General features: G+C 47.2%; 1 protein-coding gene across 1 annotated transcript in view; it reads right to left on the reverse strand.

Annotated features, from left to right (window-relative positions):
• Positions 1-21,345, reverse strand: part of THSD4 (thrombospondin type 1 domain containing 4) — a 593,206-nt gene that overhangs the window by 301,549 nt on the left and 270,312 nt on the right. The window contains exon 7 of the mRNA XM_037047150.1: positions 19,009-19,145. Within this exon, the coding sequence (XP_036903045.1) occupies positions 19,009-19,145 (137 nt within the window). The remainder of the gene's footprint in view (positions 1-19,008; positions 19,146-21,345) is intronic.

Here is a 21,345-nt window from a genome sequence, read left to right on the forward strand (position 1 = left end):
CCCAGCCACGCCTGAAAGCCACCTACATTTAAGTTTTCACCACCTTGATTCAAGAATTTGTCAGTTTCTCCCAGGCGGTTAACATTACCAGCCAGCCGATGCCTGGTCAATGTGTGAGTGCCATCTAGCTGCGAATGGAGGTAACTGCAGGCCACAGTGGGCACGGGAGGTGAAGGGGCGGGGGGGAGGTGGCCCTGAACCGGGCTTTCCTCCTGTCTTTGACTGGCCCTCACAGAGCAGGAGTGACTGTGTGGGATCCTCAGCACACGCGTGTACACTGGGCACACCATGGAGATATGGTCTCTGTTTCTGAAGACAGGGTTAGGTAAGGCTGGAAAAATAATTTAATAAATCTCATTTCTATTACCCCAAGATCATATGCACTGAAATTACCAAATGCCCAGAATGTTAGAGGGGTTAGAACCTGAGATAAGGGTGGGTTGTTTCCCAAACAATCTCTGCCACCAAATTTCAGGTTAAATTTGGGCAAATGAGATCTTTCTGGGCCCCAGTCCTCTCAACATTGCCTCCCTAATATTCTCAATGTGGATACCGGACAGTGTGATGTAAGGCATTCTCATAGGGCTTGGTTCTAAGATTTAACACAATACTTCCATGTGACAGCTTTTATTTTTAAAGAATTGTTTTTAATCTTTACCCAAGAATATGTTTATTCATTTTTTTTCAAGAGAGAAACACTGATGTGAGAGAAAAACAACGATCGGCTGCTTCCCGTAGGCAGCTGACCAGGGATCAAACCTGCATCCAGGCATGTGCCCTGACCAGGAACTGAACTCGCAACCCCCTGGTGCATGGGCTGACACTCCAACCAACTGAGCCACCGGCAAGGGAGCCATTCATTTTCTTATCAAATATCAGAGTATGTGCCAGTAATGGTACCAGATACCAAGGGTGCAACCTTGAGACACCTGTGGTGGGGGAGCTCCAGGGCAGTGTGACCCACGGAAGGTGCTGGAAGGAAGAGGAGGTCACAGAAGTTTCTGTAAGCTGACTCCTTCATTGAGTAGTAAAGAATTAGCCTGGTAAATCACTAGGAATGAACTTGGCAAAGGAGGGGAAAGAGGGCTACAGCAGATTCTGCTGTCTGACAACCCAGCAGGCAGTCCCCTTCCTCCAGGCGGCCAGTGCCCTGGTTTCATTCCAGTGTCCTTCCCCCCTGTCCCCACTCTTGTGACATCCTGAATTCCCTTTGCAGGGGTGGTTCAGGATGGGCATGAGACTCAGTGCTGACGGTGCCTAGAAAAGCTTTCTTCCCTCTTAACGAGAGATACGAACAAACTCTTTTCTTAAACATTATAACGTATAACGGGTGCATAGGTTCAAGGTCATGACGAGTTTGAATGTTATGGATTAACATTAGACATATACAAATGCACATGCCCCTGATCTATGTAACAATATTTAAGAAATGAGTTTGTGTCCCTTAGGTCAGCTGTGACCCCCTCTGGGTTAAAGACATTCAGTGTCTCCGCCAAAAAAGTGGTGGGACAAAGGGACGCTGCCAAGGTAGCAGGGACCTAAAAGACCGGGGGGGAAACTACCGGGGATTTTGAGCATGGAGTGATAGCTTTCCATGGGTGATATTTTAGAAAACGACACTGGCAGTTGTGCACAAGGAGGACCATAGCGGCGACAGACAGGACGACCGCCGAAGTGTCTGCTTCACCATCTACACCAGCAGTGACAAAAGCTTGAAGAAAGAAGCGGTGGTGAGAAGGATGATGAAGAGCAAAACAGGAAAACCTACTAAGGAGGTGGTTTATCTTATAACCTCGTCACTGTGGGATGTGGTGGGGAGAAAGAAAGAGGAATTGAAGACGGCATTCATATTTTTGACTAACTGGTGACTAGTTGGGTGTTGCTCATGAAGCTAAAGGAGAAAGCATCTATGACAGTAAGGTTATTTTGAGGAGGGGGTTTGGGGGATGATAAAAATAAATTCAGTTTTAATTACTCTGGGACTCCAGGTCCTTGCTGGAAAGGTAGGCAGAGCTGTCCAGCACGCAGCTGCCGAAAGGGCGAAGTTTAGGCTGGTCTCATGACCAGGCCTGGCAAGAGCTCCTCACACTCAGTGCTTTGGTGTGCAAGGAAAGCACAGTGTCCCCAGGGCGCGTGCACTGGCATGGCAACATTGCAACCCAGTGATCACGAGAAGAACTTTCTGAGCCTTGAGCCACAAAGCTAAATCGTCGTTTCTTCCCTGTCAGCCCAAACACTGGCCCGGACCCTTTGACCTTCAGGCATGGGCATCCAGCTGTCTACCTGATTTTGCCATTAGAAAGACTGGGGGGTTATCTGAGAAAACGGAGAACCCCTGCTAGTTGCTCAGAAGGGGAACAGAGCAGATTCTGGGGGTGCTGCTGTGAACAGGACACATTGTACTACACGGCTGTGAGGTCAGGGGTATCCAGATAAGCCCCGGCAAATCATGAACAGGTCATATGCCAATAGCTCCAGATGAACAATGTTGCTTTCTGTGGCAAATCTCCCGGGTAGCTGAATAACAGGTCCGTTTGTTCACCTGAATAAACATCTTTTGAACCAGTGCTACGTGCTGACTCACTGTGCTGGTCAGCAGAGTGTCCACGATGAGTAAGACGAGGTTGGTCACCAGTTCAAGGTATTTCTGGGCATCCAGAAGGAGATGGACATGCAAATAAAAAAAGGGCAAAAAAGAACTCCAGGTGTCTTGAGGGAAGTCTTTGGGGCACAACAGCAAGAGGCATTCATCCTCTCCTGGGACGAAGAGTAACATCATGAGAAAAAAAAATGACACCTAAGCTGAATATGCCAGGTGGACAGCTATTGGCCATTTGTTAAGGGAAGAAGAGACATTCCAGGTAGGAGGGTCGGGGGCAAAGCCGAGAGGCATGAAATGGAGACACAGCCTATTCAGAGAGCTGTACGTGGTCTGGTGCGCCTGGGGGATGTGCTTTAAGAGTGGAGAGGTAGGCGGGGGCTCGATCCTGGAGCGTGCTGAATGCCATGCTAAGGACCTTAAACTTGATCTGTGGGCCCAGAAGCAGGGAAATAACTTATTCTGATCTGTATCCTAGAATCGTCTGGCAGCGAAGTGAAAGCTGAACTGCAAGAGAATAAGAAAAGGGGTAGGAAATTCAGTTCGGAGACGCCTGCAGTGGCCAAAGGACGAATGACTGAAGACCTCAAATGAAGCAGCAGCATCGAGAGCACAAGGAAGGAGCAGACACAAAAGGCTCAAGGACACAGAATGGACAGACCTTGGTTACCCAGCACTGGACGTGGGGCGGGGGGTGGTAAGAATGAGGAAGGCGTCCGGCTGTCTGGCTTGGGAGATGAGCGGCATGGATGGAGGGGCCACTTGCCAAAATCAGAAACACGAGGGGACCAGCAAGGTGGGAGGGAAGTAGGATTTCGGACCAGGCCACACTGAATACTTCTGGGTGGAAACTCGGTGTGAGCCTGCAGCTCAGCAGAGGCCTGGACGCAGAGGACATGGGGATTCTCTCGGTAAATTTCTGTCTTCTGACCAAGAATTAAGTTGATAAACAGCCAGACAAGTTAGGAATGTCACTTACGGCCATGGAAGAGATGGCATCAGTCTAGGACCCTCAGGCTGGTTGCTTTCCACACTCCGCTGGCTTCTTAGGCACGAGTGACTCCCAGCGTCTTAGGCCGCAGGGGATCCGCAGACGACCCCCTCCAAGCCTGCACTCAGTGTGAACACCCTGTCCGGCACCGGCTGTCAGTTTGTGCCTGCCTGTCCATCCCTCTGTGGGCCTGCCTGCCCGGCACCCCCCCAACTACTACACCTACCGGGAGCTCACACTGTTCTGAATGGGGAAGGCATGACCACATGAAATGGGCCAGTCTGCTGGTGGAAAGTGTATTTCCTAGGAATTCTGCTTAACGTTGACAAAAGGTCTCTTGTCTTAGAAAGTACAACCTTGGCCTTGGGTGATCATAGGAGAGACAGATTTACAACTGAGCAACAAAGTCATTTACTCTTTAAAAAAACCTGTATAACAGAAGGAAGATGCGGTAGTCTTCACTTCTAGGATTTGCTCAGGACCTTTCTTCTAAAAAATAAAATGGAAGCACTTGGAGAGCTTTCACTATGCAGCTTTTATTTTGAAATTACATTTGTCACTTTAATTACACACATAGCTTAACCATTTAAACAATATTTGGGGTAGAAGGGAATGGGGTGGGATATAGCTTTGAACGTGACACCTTTTATGCTTTTCAAAAGCAGCTCAGCAAACGGAATTTTTAAAATGATTTGGGATGCAGCAGTTCTACCAACGCCCAGCAGGGGGCCTTGGAAGTGACAATGTATAGTGACACCCCCACCCCATCACTCCCACCCCTCCCTGAACAGACAGTCTCACAGGACTGTTTCAGTGCCTCTTCTTTGCAAAGGTTGTCCCTCCACATATTCAATTCCAAAATACACCGTGGTTTCCAAGAAACGTCAAGAGCAGCAGTGTTCACATACAGGAGGACAGGGATCTGTTCCTCTCTGAATGACAGCGGGACCCGCAGTGGAGCAGAGCCACGTCAGGCACGGGACGCGCAGGCAGACAGAACAGCCTCGCCGTTTGGACACAGTATTTCTGGGCAGCCCGAGCAGCCCACGGAGGTCAGGTGCGGAAGGGGAAACACGGACAGGTGTCCGAGCCTAGTTCAGCGCCCCTCCCCCAAAGAGAGGCTTCGAATGCCCAAAAGGATTCAGGGCAAATCTTCCACTTTCCCTCTCCAGTTCTGTATTTTGAAGGAATGTGAACATAAAGGAGAAGTTGCGAGAACAGTTCGGTAACCGCCCACACACCCTCCCCCGGATTCAAACCATTTGCCACACACGTTGTACATTCTCTGTCCAATCTATCCTCTTCTCTCCTTCCTCCCAGATCGCTCAATTCCATCACCACTTCTTAAGCTCTGTCAGTCCGGCCTCAAGGGGCTCATTGTTCATCAGGGAGGTCAGACGTGTGAACAAATACCGGCACTACCATCTAATGAGAAGAGCAAGTGTGTCAAACAAGGCACTGTGGGACTGGGGAGACCGTACAAAGAGAGATGATGACCCCTGCCCCCATCCCCAGCCAAGGACTGCTTCCCGGAGGAGACCTATGTGGGAGGTGGAGGAAGTCAAGGGTTTGTAAGCAGAGGGAACAGGGTAGAAAGGTGAGGATGAATCAGTCCTGTGTCCAGGGGCCGTATAGACTTTTGTTTGTCTTGTTTTAAATCTTCTGCTCCCACCTCCTCCCTTCATGCGGAGGAGCAACGGGAGTTAACAGAGCGAGCTCATTAGGTGGGCCAGGCGTGTGCTGAGGGCATCACGGGCATCTGCTCATTTAACCCCCACACCCTGGCCTGGTCAGTACCGTTATCAGCCCTATGTTATGGAAGTGAAACACTGGGATCAGGATAGTGAAGGAATTTGACAAAGGAGACCCAGCTCGTGAGTGGTGGAACAAGTAATTGCTTCTGTGCTTCACCTTCTTACCGCTCTATAGGGAAAACACTCTTCCCGTGATGCTCTACACCTCCTTGCACCCCTCTTTCCCGTACCTTGTACCCCAAGGCAGCTCAGCAGTAGCTTTTTCAACTCCAGTGCCTTTTTCGACAGAATGGTCCCCTTCACCTGAGCCTCACAAAATCCACACTTTCTGTTCACATCAGGATACAGTTCCCATTGCTCACTGTTCCCACGATCTAGTTACAACCTTCTGGACAATTTCTACACCTGGTTCCCCCTCCGTTTTTGCTGCCCCCTCAAGGGCAGATGTCAAGGTCCAGCAAATGGGCCCCAGACACGTCGCCACCACTGCCACCACCAGAGCTGCCCTACTATGCACCCCACGCTGAGCCGAGGTCTCTATCCACCAAACAACGTCTCGTTCAGTTCTCTCAGAACTTCGTGAGGTAGTCTCAGCATCTCTCTACTCAAGGGGATGGAGTCTCAGAGAAACTATATGACGTACTCAAGGTAATTTGGTTAGTGAATTCATACCCACACCTGGGTTGGAAGGGGCCAAAGAGAGCTGAACTCAAAAAACAGATTCAGAGACAAGTCTGAAAGCAAACAGCAAACAGAATTTTACTGTGCATGTCTGTACACAATATCCCTAAGTCTGAAAGCAAACAGCAAACAGAATTTTACTGTGCATGTCTGTACACAATATCCCTCAAGTGTTATTTACAGTTCTTGGTGCTGTCATTGAGAAGACATCACCCTTCTAACTCAAATTTCCCCAGTTATTACCCCCGTCACTCCACTTCCACTTCCACTTAAATAGACATTCAGGTCTATTTAATCGCCAATCGTGAATTAAACGATACCGTATTTCTCTGTGTATAATGTACTCCCTTGCACACTATACATGGAATTATTATACCCATGGTACATAATCATTATACCCATGTATAATGCACATCCTTATTTTTTCCCCTCAAAAATTTGGGCCAAAAGTGCACATTATACACAGCAAAAATTAGCTCTTTCAGATGCTTTTAAGGACATGTAATTCCAATACTGAACACTAGATGTCACTATCAACCAGTTATATTAGACCTCTGTAAGATATCAGAAAAAGTCATCGCGAAGTATTCAAGTCACATTTACTTGTTATTGTGCTACATGATCTATAAAAGCTGGAACACAGTGACAAGACACATACTTCTATTTAAAAAAATATTTCATGTTCTCTAATTTTACTCAGAGGGGCCCAAGTATCTTTAAAACAAAAAGCCTATATTTTCCCCAAGTGAGAAATACACTAGCAAGAACACATTAAGTACCACTGGACCACCAGACACTGTACTTTATTTATATCACATATTTGAAACCTTTTATTGTATGCAGAAAGTATTTAGATTAGGCTTTTAGAAACTGATTTGAAACCCCAAAGATACAAAGATATTTCACCCAGGAAAAGCTCATTCTGGCCCTCACAAAGAAAGACAAACTTCAAGGTTTTGTCAAGTACAGTTTTGGGAAAACAAGCCAAATGTTTGAACCCCAGATCCCTGTACATATATGATTATATTCAGTCCCTTCAGGTGCTGGTCATGGCCATTACTGATCTTCCTTCCTTAGCCCTTTCGAGTGAGTTTGGACACAGAGCAAACACAAGTCTTTCCTCTTGGTACCCTCTCAAGACTGGGTTAGGAGACCAGGTTCATAATATCCCTAAATGCCACAATTACTAGCATTCTGCTGATAAGTATGAAAATAAAACACAAGAGAAATACATAGAAAAATATAAATTTTAAACTATTAGGAGGTAGGTTGATAAACTCTAAAAAATCCGAAGGATCCATCTAGAATAAAATTTGTAAACAGTATTGTCTATTTTTCTAAAGGACAGAAAATAGTACCAGCAATCTCTTTTTCTGGTTTGTTCTGAAAAGCAAATAGCTGCTAGAGCTTTTTGTGTGTGTTTTTCAATTACTTTACTAATTTTTTCATCTCGGGTACTCTTCATATTTGTAACCTCTGCCATACTAGTCCTAAAAACCCGTAAAACATTAGTTTTTCAGTCAAGCAAAAACGTATTGGAAATAGGAAGTGTGGCTAAGGCCCCTACAAACAGATGCTTCTCCGAGTGACAAACAGCCATACCCTCCACCGTCCACGCGCGCATGGGCTGTGAGGACGAGCAAGCTCGCCTTGCATAACTTTAAAGGCTGGAATGTGTTATTTTGCCATCGAAACATTTGTTCTGGTATTTGACGTGCAGACTAATGGAATAGAATAGAAAGCCCATATGTAAACACCCCCATGTACATACAAATAGACATACATGCACATGGTAATAAAGAGTGAGCCCCGAAACAGTGGGGGGGGGGTGGAGATTCCTTCTCTTATGGTAAAGGAAGAGCTGGGTGGCCATCTGAAAAAAAGTGAGATTGAGTCCATGCCTGACATGAGGGTCAATTCCAAGTGGATTTGTATAAAATGTAAAAGCACAGAGCCATATATTATGGAAAGAAGACAGAGCAGAATTTTTCTTCTTACTTTAGAATGTAGAAAGGCTTTCTATGGAACAAAATCTAGTGATAAAAGTGAAAGTTGCTGCTCTGGCTGGTGTAGCTCAGTGGATTGAACGCAGGACTGCGAACCACACGATCGCGGTTCGATTCCTAGTCAGGGCACATGCCTGGGTTGCAGGCCAGTTCCCAGCAGGGGACACATGAGAGGCAACCATACATTGATATTTCTTTCCCTCTCTCCTTCCCTTCCCCTCTAAAGATAAATAAATAAATCTTTAAAAAAAAGAATGAAAAAAAAGTGAAAGTTGCTAAATTCACCCCTTAAAATATTCAAAACATCTGCATGGCAAAAAATAAATGAAGCCCTGTGTGTGTTAGTGAAAGACTGCCCCCAAACAAAGCAAAACAAAACAAATCAAACCCTACAATTTAGATCATAAAAAGCTCCTCAATGTATGAAAAGCTCCTACAAATTAAGAAAGACCAACAACCCAATATAAAAACAGATCACACAAAAGGAATGTACAGGGTCCTGGGTCAGAGGGCGCATGCTGTCCCCGGGGGCTGGGATGAAAGCAGGTCAGGTGAGGTGCCGAAGGCACAAAATTTAAGAAGACCTCAAGAATTTTATCCAGTTAAATGCCTCCTTAAAATCTGACCCTTATTCATCGTACTCCAGTCCCTGTGGTTCTTAAACACATGACAAGATGCTCAACCTCACTCAACATAAGATAGTTGGACATGAAAACTACCCAAGACACTAATTTTTAACCAATGAGATTGGCAAAAATCCAAATGCTGGACAACACGCCACGCTCAGACATTGCCGGTGGGATTGTGAATTGGTTTGGCCTCTCTGAAGAGAGCAAACTGCCACCCACCAGGCATTAAAATCATAAATACTACAAACTCTTGACTCGGTTCTAGAAATTTTGCCTACAGAATTTACCACACTGGCAAACAGTAAAACGGCCCATGCATGACCATGTTTACGGCAGCGCCGCTGGCTGCGGTGAAGATCGGACACGGCCTGCACGTGCACCCCGGTAGAGAAATCGCAGTTAGTTCAGCCAGTGCGGCGCCGTGCAACTGCAAAATGAGTGAAGACACTCTTTAGATATCGAAATGGACACTTCTCCAAAGCATGTTAAGCAAGAAAAGCAAAGTTCACAGTCATGGGTGTGTGATGTGCTACCGTATGTGCCAGGGAAAAAAAGGGAAAATAATGTGCATGGGCTCCTAGGTGCAGAAAAGTATCTGCCTTAAGAAAGAAACGGTGAGAGTGGTGCTTGTTTCCTGGGAGGGGGGGGAGGCGGGGGGGACTGGAAACTGGGTGAAGAGGCAACGGGAGTCACGGAAATGTATCATTATCTATTAAAGTACAAAATAAAAAATATGTCTTCATCTAGGACTTTGGTCCCCAAATACCTATTTCTCTCTAGATGCACAACACCTTGGAATACTTTTCTGAGGCTTTTCTATCACAGCAGCAACGTTTCTGACTCTGGTTTGACCTGACCCCTGGCAGAAATTTAAGCACAATGCCCGAACTTGACGTTAGGATAATGGGCTTTCCCTTCCCGTCTTCACTCAGACATCTAGGCTCTGCTGGAATCATCGTCAGCCTACATTTTTTTTAAAAAGCCTGACCCTGCACTAGCATCACCCGTGAGGAACACGGGCTGACTGGCAAGGCCGCGCACCGGGACCAAAGAGGATGGGGCCGCTGCCCCCCTTGCCCTTGTCCATCTGGGGAGAGCCTGCCTGTGGTTTGGGTACGCAGCACGGGTTTCTGCACCCATAGAATTGTATTCTGTGCCTTGTGGAGCAGCAGGGGAGCACCCATAAGTCACGCAGGCACGCAGTGAGCGCTGCGTGACCCTGCAGTGCCCGCATGATAACAGGTCCTGCTCAGATGGTGCGTCTGGTCTGTTTGCTTTAGGGGTGCTGATGGGGTGGACTGGGGCAGATGTAACTGTTGGGCCCAGAGGGCTTTTTCTGCTGAAGCTCCCTCTCATCTCTCAGTTACAAGTCTCAGTCACCACCCCTGCCAGTTTGGACAGAATACTTCTTTAGTTCCCTATGGGAGAATGCTGCCCATTAAAGAAAGGTAAGGCAGAGGAACCCTAAATTTCTCTCTCTTCTGATGCTCTGGTGTAGGAGGGGCCTGCCCCACTCTTCCCTGAGCAGCCCCTCTTTTCTCTGTGGTATTGGGGAGCCTGTCTGACCCCCAAACTTGCTCCCGTTAGGCCATCATCCAGTTTCTAGGACAGTCTTTCTGTGCCTCAAGGATGATTAGTGGAGCTAGTGGAGGGCTGGCTTGCTTTCTTTTTATTTTTCAATTATAGTTGACATACGTTTTTATATTAGTTTTAGATGTGCACATCAGTAATTGGATATTACATAACTTACTAAGTGATCATCCCGATGAATCTCAACACCCCTCTGACACCTGACATACTAGAACATTATTGACTATATTCCCTACACTGTACTTTGTATCCCCATGACTGTTCTGCAACTACCCATTTGTACTTCCTAATCCCTTCCCCTTGTTCACCCATCAGCCCCAACTCCTCTTTCATCTGGCACCATCCAAATGCTCTCTGTATCTATGAGCCTGTCTCTGTCTAGCTTGTTTGTTTTGTTTTTTAGATTCAGTTGTAGATAGATATTATTTATTGTCATTTTATTGTTCATATCTTTAATACTTTTTATCCTTCTTCTTAAAGCAGACCCTTTAATATTTCATATAGTAATGGCTTGGTGATGATGAACTCCTTTAGCTTTTCCTTCTCTGGGAAGCACTTTATCTGTCCTTTTATTCTAGATGATAGCTTTGCTGGGTAGCGTAATCTTGGTTGTAGGTCCTTCCTTCTCATTACTTTGCAAAGTTTCTGTGGAGAAATTAGCTGACAGTTTTATCAGAGCTCCCTCATAGGTCACTAACTGGTTTCCTCTCGCTGCTTTCAAGATTCTCTCTCTGTCTTCATTTTAATCATGATATGTCTTGCTGTGGCCTCTTTGGGTCCAACTTGTTTGGGATTCTCTGTGCTTCCTGGACTTTACGCCTATCTTCCTCACCAAGTTAGGGAAGTTTTGTCATTGTTTTTCAAATAGGTTTTCAATTTCTTGCTGTCTTCTCCTTCTGGTACCGGCATGGTGTGCATATTGGTAGGCTTGAAGTGGTCCCAGAGGCTGCTTATACTGTCCTTATTTTTTAAAACTCTTTTCCCTTTTTGCTGATCTGATTGGGTATTTTCTTCTTCCTTATCTTCCAAATCTCTGGTTTGATCCTTTGCTTCATCTAGTCCACTGTTGGTTTCCTGTAATATAGCCTTTATTTCAGTTCTTTTCTAGTTCTGTTTTTATGTTTCCTACCTCTTTGCGGAAGTTCTCACTGAGTTCATCACTCTTTCCCTAAATTCGCCGAGCCTCCTTATAACCACTGTTTTTAACTTGTCCCCATTTTGCTTAGTTCTTTCTCTGGAGTTTTCTTCTGTCCTTTCATTTGAGACATGTCTTTTTATCTCCTCATTTTGGCCGCCTCCCTGTTTGTGTCTGTATGTCAGGTAGAGCTGCTACAACTCTGGCTTGAAAGAGTGGCCTACAATAGAAAATATCCTGTAGGGTTCAGTGGCACAGCCTCCCCTGTCACCCAGACTGGGACTCCAGGCGCGCCTCCATGTGAGCTGCATACATCTTCCTGTTGTGGTTGAGCCTTGACTGCTGTTGGCTCGTCCATGGGCGGGATTTACCTCTAGGCTGATCAGCTGCAAAGGGTGGCCGTTACCACTGATCTCTGACCACCATGGAGGATCAGCTGTGCAGGCCCACCCCACAAAGCAGGACTTCTTCAGCAGGGCCCTGGTGCCTGATGAGTCTGTTCCTTGAGTGTGTCACTTGTAGAGGTGGTTGGGCAGTGCTCTGACATGATCTGAAGCTGTCCACTGGGTGTGCTGGTTCTGAGGCCTCCTGGGAGGTACAGGTCAAGGTCAGCCACTGCCTGTATTCTGCCTGGGGACCTCCTGGCATGAGCTACAAAGCAATCTGCAGATGGGTGCTACTTATGCTGGGCTTGGAAGTACCCAGGCAAGGCCAAGCTACAAACCAAGGCAGGCTGCAGCTAGTGCCAGGCCACTTAGCCAGAGGTATGGGGCTTGCTGTGGCCAGATGCTGCTTGTTTGGGAGATTCTAGGAAAGTCCAAAGCATGAGCCATGACAGGCAATCTATATGGAAAAGCCACTGGGAGCAGCTTGGGGGGGCCCACGAGTTGGGTGGAGTGGGGTCTCAGGGAATCACCAGGACAGGGTGAACAGTGTGAACCGACTGGGTTGATGGAGTCTCAGATAGGGCACCTGCCTGCCAGCTCTGTGAGGGGAGGGCTCATGGAAGGATCAATGGCCTTTGCCAGCACTTCTGTCTGGGAGAAAGCTGCCCCCCAACTCTTGCCCTGATGCCAGACACTTTAGTTCCTCCCTGTACATCCCTGGTGCCTTTCAAGCTGAAGCTCCAGTGCTGGGGCTCTGAGGAGTGAGGCCAAGTAAGTACGCGTGAGCCTTTTAAGAGGAACACCTGGGGCTCCAGAAGCCTCTGTCTCACTCCACCATGACCTCTTCTGGTTTCTATAGCCAAAAAGTGTGGGGACATCTCTTCCTGGCACTGGAACCCTGGGCTGTACAGCCTGGCTCCTCAAGCAGCACCTCCACAGCTGAGACACGCCTCCTGATTTTTACCCAGCACACGCAGTGGTGTGGGACCAGCCTGTTCAGCCTCTCCACCCCTCCCACCAATCTCAATGTGCTCCTTCTTTAAATCCCTGAGTGGAAGTTGTAGGACTTCCATTCAGCCAGATTTCAGGCAGGTCTGAATGAAGGCTGTTCTGCAGTTTGGGTGTAATTTTGATGTGGTTGTGGTGTAGAGGGCTTTCCACTGCTAAAGCCAGCACGTGCTCAGGAAGACGCGTGGGCGCCCGGCAGGAACTAAGCATGGCACCGCCAGGAGGAGGCCAGATTAACAGGGCGGAGGGCAGGGCGAAGGCATGACCATCCCCACATCTGTCAGCTCCTGAGCATGGCATGTGTGCTGGATCCCGGCTGTGGTTTCTCCAAGCCCCAGGGGTCTCAAGGTCAGCATGCAGTGTTGCCTCCACTGGTCATCTCCCCCCACCCTCCTCGGAGACCTTCCCCTACACTCCATGTGCGCCCACCACTTCAGTTCCTATTCACCTCACGGTGCTTGTCAAAATCTGTGATGCTTGCTTGTTAACTGGACTTTTCTCTTTATCATGTTTTCCATTAGACTTTAAGCTGAGTGTGGAGAGGAAGCATGTTAATCTTTTCTATATTTTTATCTCCCCCACCTAGGCCAGTGTATGGCAGCGAGCAGTTAAGATTATTTGTTGAATTAATTAATAATTGTGTATTGCTTGGGTTAATTAAGTTAATGATAATAGTTAATAAGCATGTACTAATAAAGACATATTAACAGAGTTTTTATGTTAGGTAGTGGTCCCAATGCCTGAAAATGAGGAAAGTCATAGATAATGGGAAAGAAGTGCATATAACCAGATGAATTTCACCAGGTTTACTTTAGGGTTAGGCATTCAAGAGGCCCGGGCTCTAAAATGGTAATGCTCTGTTAGCCCTATTCTTGATTATTTGTAGGAAGGGAGGCTTCATAGTCAGTTTCTGACTTGTTCTTGCGTTTATTCACTCTTCTATTTTAAAAGCATTACTGAATAATAATGGTAAGCGTGGGGATATCCAATGCTCCTTCTTTCGGAGCTCGGACACATGGCAAAGGAGCTGTACCCTGACATGATAAACATTTTAACACGAGCAGCAAGGGATTTTTGAGCAGTTTGCTCCGAGCGGGAATACCAGAGGGAGCCCAGCACGTGTCACGCAAGCTCGGAATTCAAGCAGAGTGCACGCTCTCCATGCTCCTTCAAGCCGGGATGATGCAAATGCCTGGCAAAGGGGAGAGACTTTACCCGCTGCGACTATGCTCTTGATTTCATTCAAGTAATGACAGAACTCTGAGCAAAGCCCACAAATAAAGCTGGCAACCAAGAGGAGAAACAAAAGCCACTTAAGGCACGTAGGCGGAAGGAAGAGCAGGGTCCACCTAATGGGCTCTGACTGCACGGCAGCAGCTGCTAAAGCAGGATGAGAACCCTGGGCGCCTGAACGCCCAGCCCTGGCGCATGCGCAGAGGCGCACTTCCGCTGCGTCCTCCTTCCTAGTGAGGGCCACACGGGTTCCGGGCTTATATCTGAACCTTTGGAAAGAGTCACCTTGCTTTAATTTATTGAATAAATATGAAGCTGTCTGCTGATATGTCGGGATGGAAGCCCAGCGGTGTCCCACGTTGGGGAGAAAGTGTGAAAGCCCCGCAGTGTGTGTGGAGGGGCCGTGGGATGCGTGGAGAGAGCTGGCTGACCAGGGACAAGGAAGGAGCGTGGTGGGCAGAAGGGGGCTCTGTCCCTTCAACAAAAGGCACCCTGGGGAGCACACACTCACTTGCTTAGGTTCTTCCTGTCATTAGGTCTGAAGGGACTCGGGAAATTCAGAATGAGTAAAATTACAAACAAGACGAGGGAGACAGGGGTTTGTGTGCCGAGAACTCTCCCCCACCCCCAAGGCCTTGGGCTGTGGGGACTGGGCCAAGGGGGCTTCATGTCCTCCTTTCATCTGCAATCAGCTGCCCTTCCCAGACAAAAATGAGAGAGACTGAGCTGCACTCAGGACTAATTTCATTTGCTGGAATCCAACAGACTGAGTCACTAAGTACCTTAATTCATTTACTCATTTATTTTAAGCACCTATTCAAAGGGTAGGCATTTTGCTAAAGCCAAGTGCCTGGAACTGCTCCCAGGGTGGCTGGGTGGCAGGCGAGGGCGATGGGAACAAATAGTTACAAGAAGAGGGAACAGTCAATAGAACAGTCCACAAGGGGGTCAGCCAGTGGCTTCTGAGCGGAGTCCAGGGGAAGACCCAGAGTGGGCCAACAGGGCAGCGTGCACACTCTGCCGGAGGCACAACCCTGCAGGCCTGCTGGGTAGGGGAGAAACACGTCCCAGCTTGGCCAGCAGAGGGGGCCCAGGGAGGCCTGGAAGCAGACAAGCGGTGGTGAAGGGCCTAGCCTTTATTCCATAGGCAATGGGGCGCCACAGACACAATTTAAGCAAAGAAGAGGCGTGTCCTGATGTGTGTTTTGGAAAAACAGTTTGTGTTGGAAGGAGGCAGTGAGAAAAATAAACTCAGAATAGGGGAGACCTAAAGCCCATAGATTCCCCCCATCGTATATAAACTACTCTTTCTGCTTTGAAAAGTCAATATTAATCGTTAGCCCCGATGTAGCACTTATTGTGTCCAAGCTATTTAATCTTCTCAATAGTCCTTGGTAAAACAGGGACTACTGATTCCCACTGACTGAGTCACTGTGAAGGCGGATGAACTGATGAAGCCGTTTCCAAGGAAGGCACCCGGCCCAGTGTCTGGCACGCGGCAAACTCTCAGAAGCAGTTCCTTGCTACCTGACATGAATTAGCTCCAACACCTTCTTCCTCGGTGGTCTTGCCTCAGCCTCTATATTGTAAAACCCGACATAAGGACTGTATCTTTACCACCAAAACCTTTTTTGGGGTGGATCTTAGGGTGATTCTGACTGTTTCGGTATCATTTAGGTCTGGGACCCTGAGGTTTCTGAAAGTCTGGACTCTAGGTGGCAAATGCTGTTCCTGGTAGTCTTTATCCAGGTGGCCCTGTTCTTCTAAATGCCTGCTAAGTCTTTGAAGGCAAAGTTCCCTCTATTTTATTAAAGTGTGAGCAAAAATAATGCATACACATTAAAGTATAAAAATTCTAAAATTTTCAGGCGTACTTAAAGTTGAGATCAAATTTTAAAAATCACAGCACAGTTAATGTTATGCTTTCTGATAGAAATTATTACTGTGATCTTTGTTCATTAGAAAATGCTGTTTTGTTCCCACAAACGATGATAATGACCAGTCAGGGCTGGAAGTGTCTGGGAGACTGCTCTGAAGACTGGCAGGATGGTCCTGTTTGATGTCTAGAGGGAAGGGGTCTGAGTGAGGAAGGCGAGATGCCTGTGAGTTGTGGATACAGTCTTCAGGAGAAGACAGTGCCGCAGTGCTTTGCCTTAAAAGCTTAGCAACATGAGGTCCTTAGTCTGAAGCCAACATTCAGTCCCTGTCAGGAAAAGAAGTGTCCCCCAGTACTGTGGGGCTAGGGGGATCTCCATTTTCTCCAGCCTCCTGTCCAAGCGCGCCTGCATTCTTCCTGTGCTCTTCCAACTACTGGCTCTGAAACAGGAGCCCGTAGGCAGGTGAATACACCCGGGGTGCCCCATGGGCACTGGAACAGAGCACTCCAGCTTGCACTGTGTGGGCCTGGGCATTTCTTTGGCTAGGTGTCGGGCAGATACCCTTCTCTCTTAGCTACTCCTTTGTGGGTTTGATGCATATTCCTATTTAATGCTTATTGCCTTTTATTAAGTTTGGTTGCAAGCCCGGGTTCGCTTTTCAACTTCATGCAGCCAGGAGAGGCAGACACCCGTGTCCACGAGAGACAGCTCTCTCAGCCACAGGCAGCCATGCAGACATATCCAATGGAATTCTGGGCTTCCCATCAAATGTTCAGAAAAGGACACTTTACCCTTCGAAAGATGCAAAGTAAACAGAACCTCGCCCTGGAAAGCAAATGTACTTCAGATCACTGAAACCGAAGTCCCAAAGAGGATAAGGGAGTTGGGGTTCTAATGACTTCACTGAGTGAATAAATTTCAGGCAAAAGCACAGAGAACAAATGTGATGAAATTGCAAAGTCATCCTTGTAACATCAAACACCTATTAATCTACTCACCTCCTGGGGCTGTTTGTCTCAGTCTTTCAGCAATTATCATCCTGAAACTGTGCTGTCCTACAGTCTGAAAGGTTTTCATCTATTACGAAGAATCCATAGCCATGTTCTTATGAGTGTGTGTTTTTCTTTCAGATCATCAGTTCAGAGACACATCATGCAATACTCAGAAAATGTGCTTGCCCAGCGGAAAGAGACCACGTTTCATCTTCCAAGGCATTTCACCACTCTGTATTTACATTTCAGGTTTGTTGTTAAGTATGTTTTAATCAAAGTGTCCTTTAAAAGTTTGCTACACAGAGTACAATCCATAGACCAACAGCATCCATATCCCCACGGGAGCTTATTAGAAAATCAGACACTCAGCCCTTCCCCAGACGCACCCGACCAGGATCTGCTCTGCCCCGTGGGTCCCATTACGGTGAGAGAGCCTGCCCCCAAAGGCGGTGTCCATCCCACAAATCTATAATCGACCAAAAAAAGCAAATACTTTTGCATGTAAAAACTCAAATACATGGACGTAAGTGGGCACAATTGCACTGATGCATACCAGCACGCTCACTAAGTGTAGACCGGCTATAGGAACACGTGTCGGCACACGTGTCGGCACGCGGCTCTGCACTGTGAGGCGGGAGGCAGGTGCTGCACCATCCTCCTCGGGTTGTAGACGACGGGCAGAGACCCAGAGAGCTTACGTAACTTCGACAAGACCACACAGCGTATCAGTGGGAGAGGCAGGACTTGAACCCAAGCAGTCTGACTTCAGAGAGCATGTGTTTAATCATTACACTGTACCCCCTCCCAGCAGGTGTACCTGCATCAGAAAACAGAACAGTTCACTCGGGATCAGAAAGAAAAAGCTAGGTTGCTTCAGGACCATTATTTTAGGTTCAGTAACAGAGGCAAAAAAAAAATCAGTTGAGTTGGACACCACAAAACTCCGATGGAACTCCCTCAGCTTTTATCGGAGGAAGCCAAGGCTCAGAGGGGATGTGTGAAACAAAACGGTTTTTCCAAAGGAGGGGAGAATTGGAGGCCAAGAACTTCTTGGCCTCCACTGTACTTCCCACCATGCTCCCTGCCTCTTCTATGCCGCCTCATAATTCTCTGGGGGTTTTGCTCTTCCAAAGACACCTCACACACATCAGGTAGCACATGACAGCGTCTCCCTTTCTTAACCGTATTCAGAATCTGAGATGCTCCTAGGCAATGGCTAAGGGGGGAAGGTTGTGCTTAGAAATCACTCCTGAATAGCTCTAATACTAAACACTGGCAGTTTACATTCTGGGTACGACAGGAGCCTTCAGATGTGATGGCCGAAGCCTCCTCCCTTGAGGAAAATCATTTCTGCAGCTATTGAGGTTTAATTAAGGTAGAATCTCAGTCTGGGCTCCAAGGAGTCATTGACCTGCTTAGCGCCACTGACCACATTCACAGGTGAAAGGCGGGTGGTGGTCCAGGCCCGAATTAATGCGACTGTGGCATTTGTGCCATCTCGTCTAAGACGCCTGTTTTAACCAAAGGTGCTTCCTGTCGAAGGTGAACATCCCACAAGGGTTCTCTCAAGCTCAGAATGTGTGCGGGATGTCGGGCAGGGGTTTCCTGGAACAGACTTCAGAAGTCCAAAGAGGCCGAAAACTCTTCCTGTTTAAAGCACAGCATCTGTGGTAAAGGGCGACGAGAGACGACTTTCATGTGGAAGCCTGCCCCTCTGGGGGGAGGCGAGATGAAATGTGCCCCGCCCTGCAAAGGCCACCTTCACGCCGCCGGCCCTTCCTGGCCTGAGCTGGAGCGGCCTCTCCACGACCTCTCCACGACCTCTCCACGACCTCCACTTCAGAGGTGAGGAAGGCGCCCCAGACACAGTGAGCAAAGAGCGCCATGTCCCTTCTGAGGCATGTAGTGTAAACACAAATTGCTTCATATCTGAAATGCCAGAGTGAGGCGCGGTGGCTCCCAAAGATCAAAAACACAGGGTAGACCAAGCTGCCTGTCTTGTCCCACTTCTCCCAGAGCTCAGGCTCAGCGGCCCGTGGGCTGTGGGAGGCGGCAGACCACCCCCTGGCAGTGAGAGCTCAAACAGCCTGAGAATCTGCCCCGCTACCGCCGTCCTGGGCCACTTACCTTGCACTGCCCGGACACACAGATGGCCGTGCCGTTCTGGTCGCAAGGGGTGCCGTCGATGACCTTCTCAGCCTGCCGCACGTAGAAGCGGTAGCCCATTGCCTGGCAGTTCAACTCACACTTCCGATTGCCCTTTGCTACCAAAAAAAAGAAAAAAAAATCAACCAACATCTTTTTCTCCCTGTATTTTTTATTGAGATAAAATTCACATAACATGAAATTAACCATTTTAACCAAAGTGTAAAACTCATTGTTTTTGACTGTGTTCGCAATGTTGTATAGCCAGTACCACTCATTCCAGAATACCGCCATTGCTCCAGAAAGAAATCCTGGGCTTGTTTGCTGTCCCTTCCGACTCCCTCCACCTGTCCTTCCCCAGACACTGGCAGCTACCAATCTACTTGCTGTCTCAATGGATTCACCTATTCTGGACATTTATAACCACATACTTTTTAAAAGTGCATGGCTGCTATCAGATCTCTCCATCTTTGATAGTAGAGGGAAGAGCCTGTAGCCTCATCTACAGTATGTAGCAGACTCAGGGCTGAATAAGTATTACAAAGAAATCCTTAAAGAACCTCACAATGCAAATAACAGAGTCTATTTGCAGATATACACCCACCCTTGGCTATAGTCGTAATTATATTTTATGTATCAGCAATCATCGAGAGCACACAGTCGGCTGTGCTGCTGTTGTTTACATGAAAACCTCTGCAGTTGTAGCACAGTAACGCTCTTTCAAGTGGCTGGAGATTCTTGCAATAACACCTCCATCATGAGATATTTCGTGGTTTCTCAATCACCTTAGGTTGAAGTCCAAACTCCTAAGCAAGGCATAAAATGTCTTTCAAATATAAATAGTCTTATTTCCTTCTGTTCTTCCTTACGCCTACGTTCTATTCCCAACTAAGCACTACCTCTGTCCCGCCATTGCATCCTTCTTCTCGCTGCCTGTGTCTCACCTGGTTAGCATCTGTTTCTACTCTGTTTTAGTTCCCAGGGCACCTCCTCCAGGAAGCCCTCCATTGGATCCTGATCTCACCTATACATGCCCCCATCACAGGCTCTTCTCTGCTTTAGGCTTAACCAACCTTGACTGAGCATGGTCTTGAAGAACTACAGGGATGTGTCCGCCTTAATCACTTTTGTATCCCTAGCACTCAGTACAGAGTTGGGCACATAGAAAATGCTCAACAAATCCCTGAGCAATAAAAGGAGGGATGGATAAATGAATACTGGCTTTTTTATTGCCTTTCTCTCCACCTCACCCCCCCACTAGACGTAGTCACCTACCCGAGTCTTTCTCTATTTTTCTTCACTTCACATGGAGCCTGGCACACAGAAGGTGCTCAGTAAAAGCTAAATTAATTACCACTACAACTAATATCTTCAGAGCAATTTAGTTGCCTTCAAAATAAGAATGAGAAAAATTATCAGGTGGAATATACTTTCATATCCAAAAGAGACAGACAGGCCAGTACACACTGATTTTTTAAAAACCTTTGGCAACAAGACTAATGCTACACTCGGCTGTAGACAGGACATTCCAGGGTCGTGCCTTTGTCTGAAATCTGATTACTGAATTGGATAACACTGACTTTTTCCTCTACAAGAAGATACATCATCTTTTCCCCAGTGTGGCTGCTCGACTGTCGTAGCAATGAACTTCCTTTTGCTCTAAAGCCATCAAAAATTGCTGCCAGGAAATAACATACGCGGGGCCTCCAGGACCATGTGGTTCAGGAAAGATGGAATCTTGTATGTCTATGTCTTCTCTGCACCCTGAGGTCTATCTTGGAACTTGAGAGGATTCTTGACTTGGTTTCTTACCTTGGCTGCCCAAAAGAGGTAAGAAGTGATCTTGCAAAAACAATAACAAAAAGTATCAACCACCTTCGAGAATTATCTAAAGCTAAAGCATCATTTTATAGATGAAAAACAAAACAAAAATACAACAGACCTAAAAAATGAAGTGACGGGTTAGAAGTAAAACTAACCTTCTACGACTCACTTTCTCACCTCATCTGTCTATCCAGACTGCTTCCCCTCGTCCCAGCTCCTTGCTTTCTAAAGCAATGAAAGGAAGTACCCGGGTGCATTGCATTTTTAAGGAATAAAAGTGTCTGAAAGGCAGCCTTAGATGAGACAAGGGTTTGGAGTGCTCACTTCCCTCTTGGGTTTTTTCCAACCACCTCTATCTTTTGCAGTCACGATTTTATTTCTCAATATTTGCAACCGTACCACAGAAGAACATTCTGAGAAAAACAGCAGCAACAACAAAGTGGTTAAAAGTGAGATAATTACGGCAGTATCTCCAAATGGCTACATGAAAATAAC

Source organism: Sturnira hondurensis, unplaced genomic scaffold (genome assembly GCF_014824575.4).
Source record: "Sturnira hondurensis isolate 20B ecotype Veracruz unplaced genomic scaffold, ASM1482457v3 Scaffold0005329, whole genome shotgun sequence".
In the NCBI taxonomy this organism is placed as follows: domain Eukaryota; kingdom Metazoa; phylum Chordata; class Mammalia; order Chiroptera; family Phyllostomidae; genus Sturnira; species Sturnira hondurensis.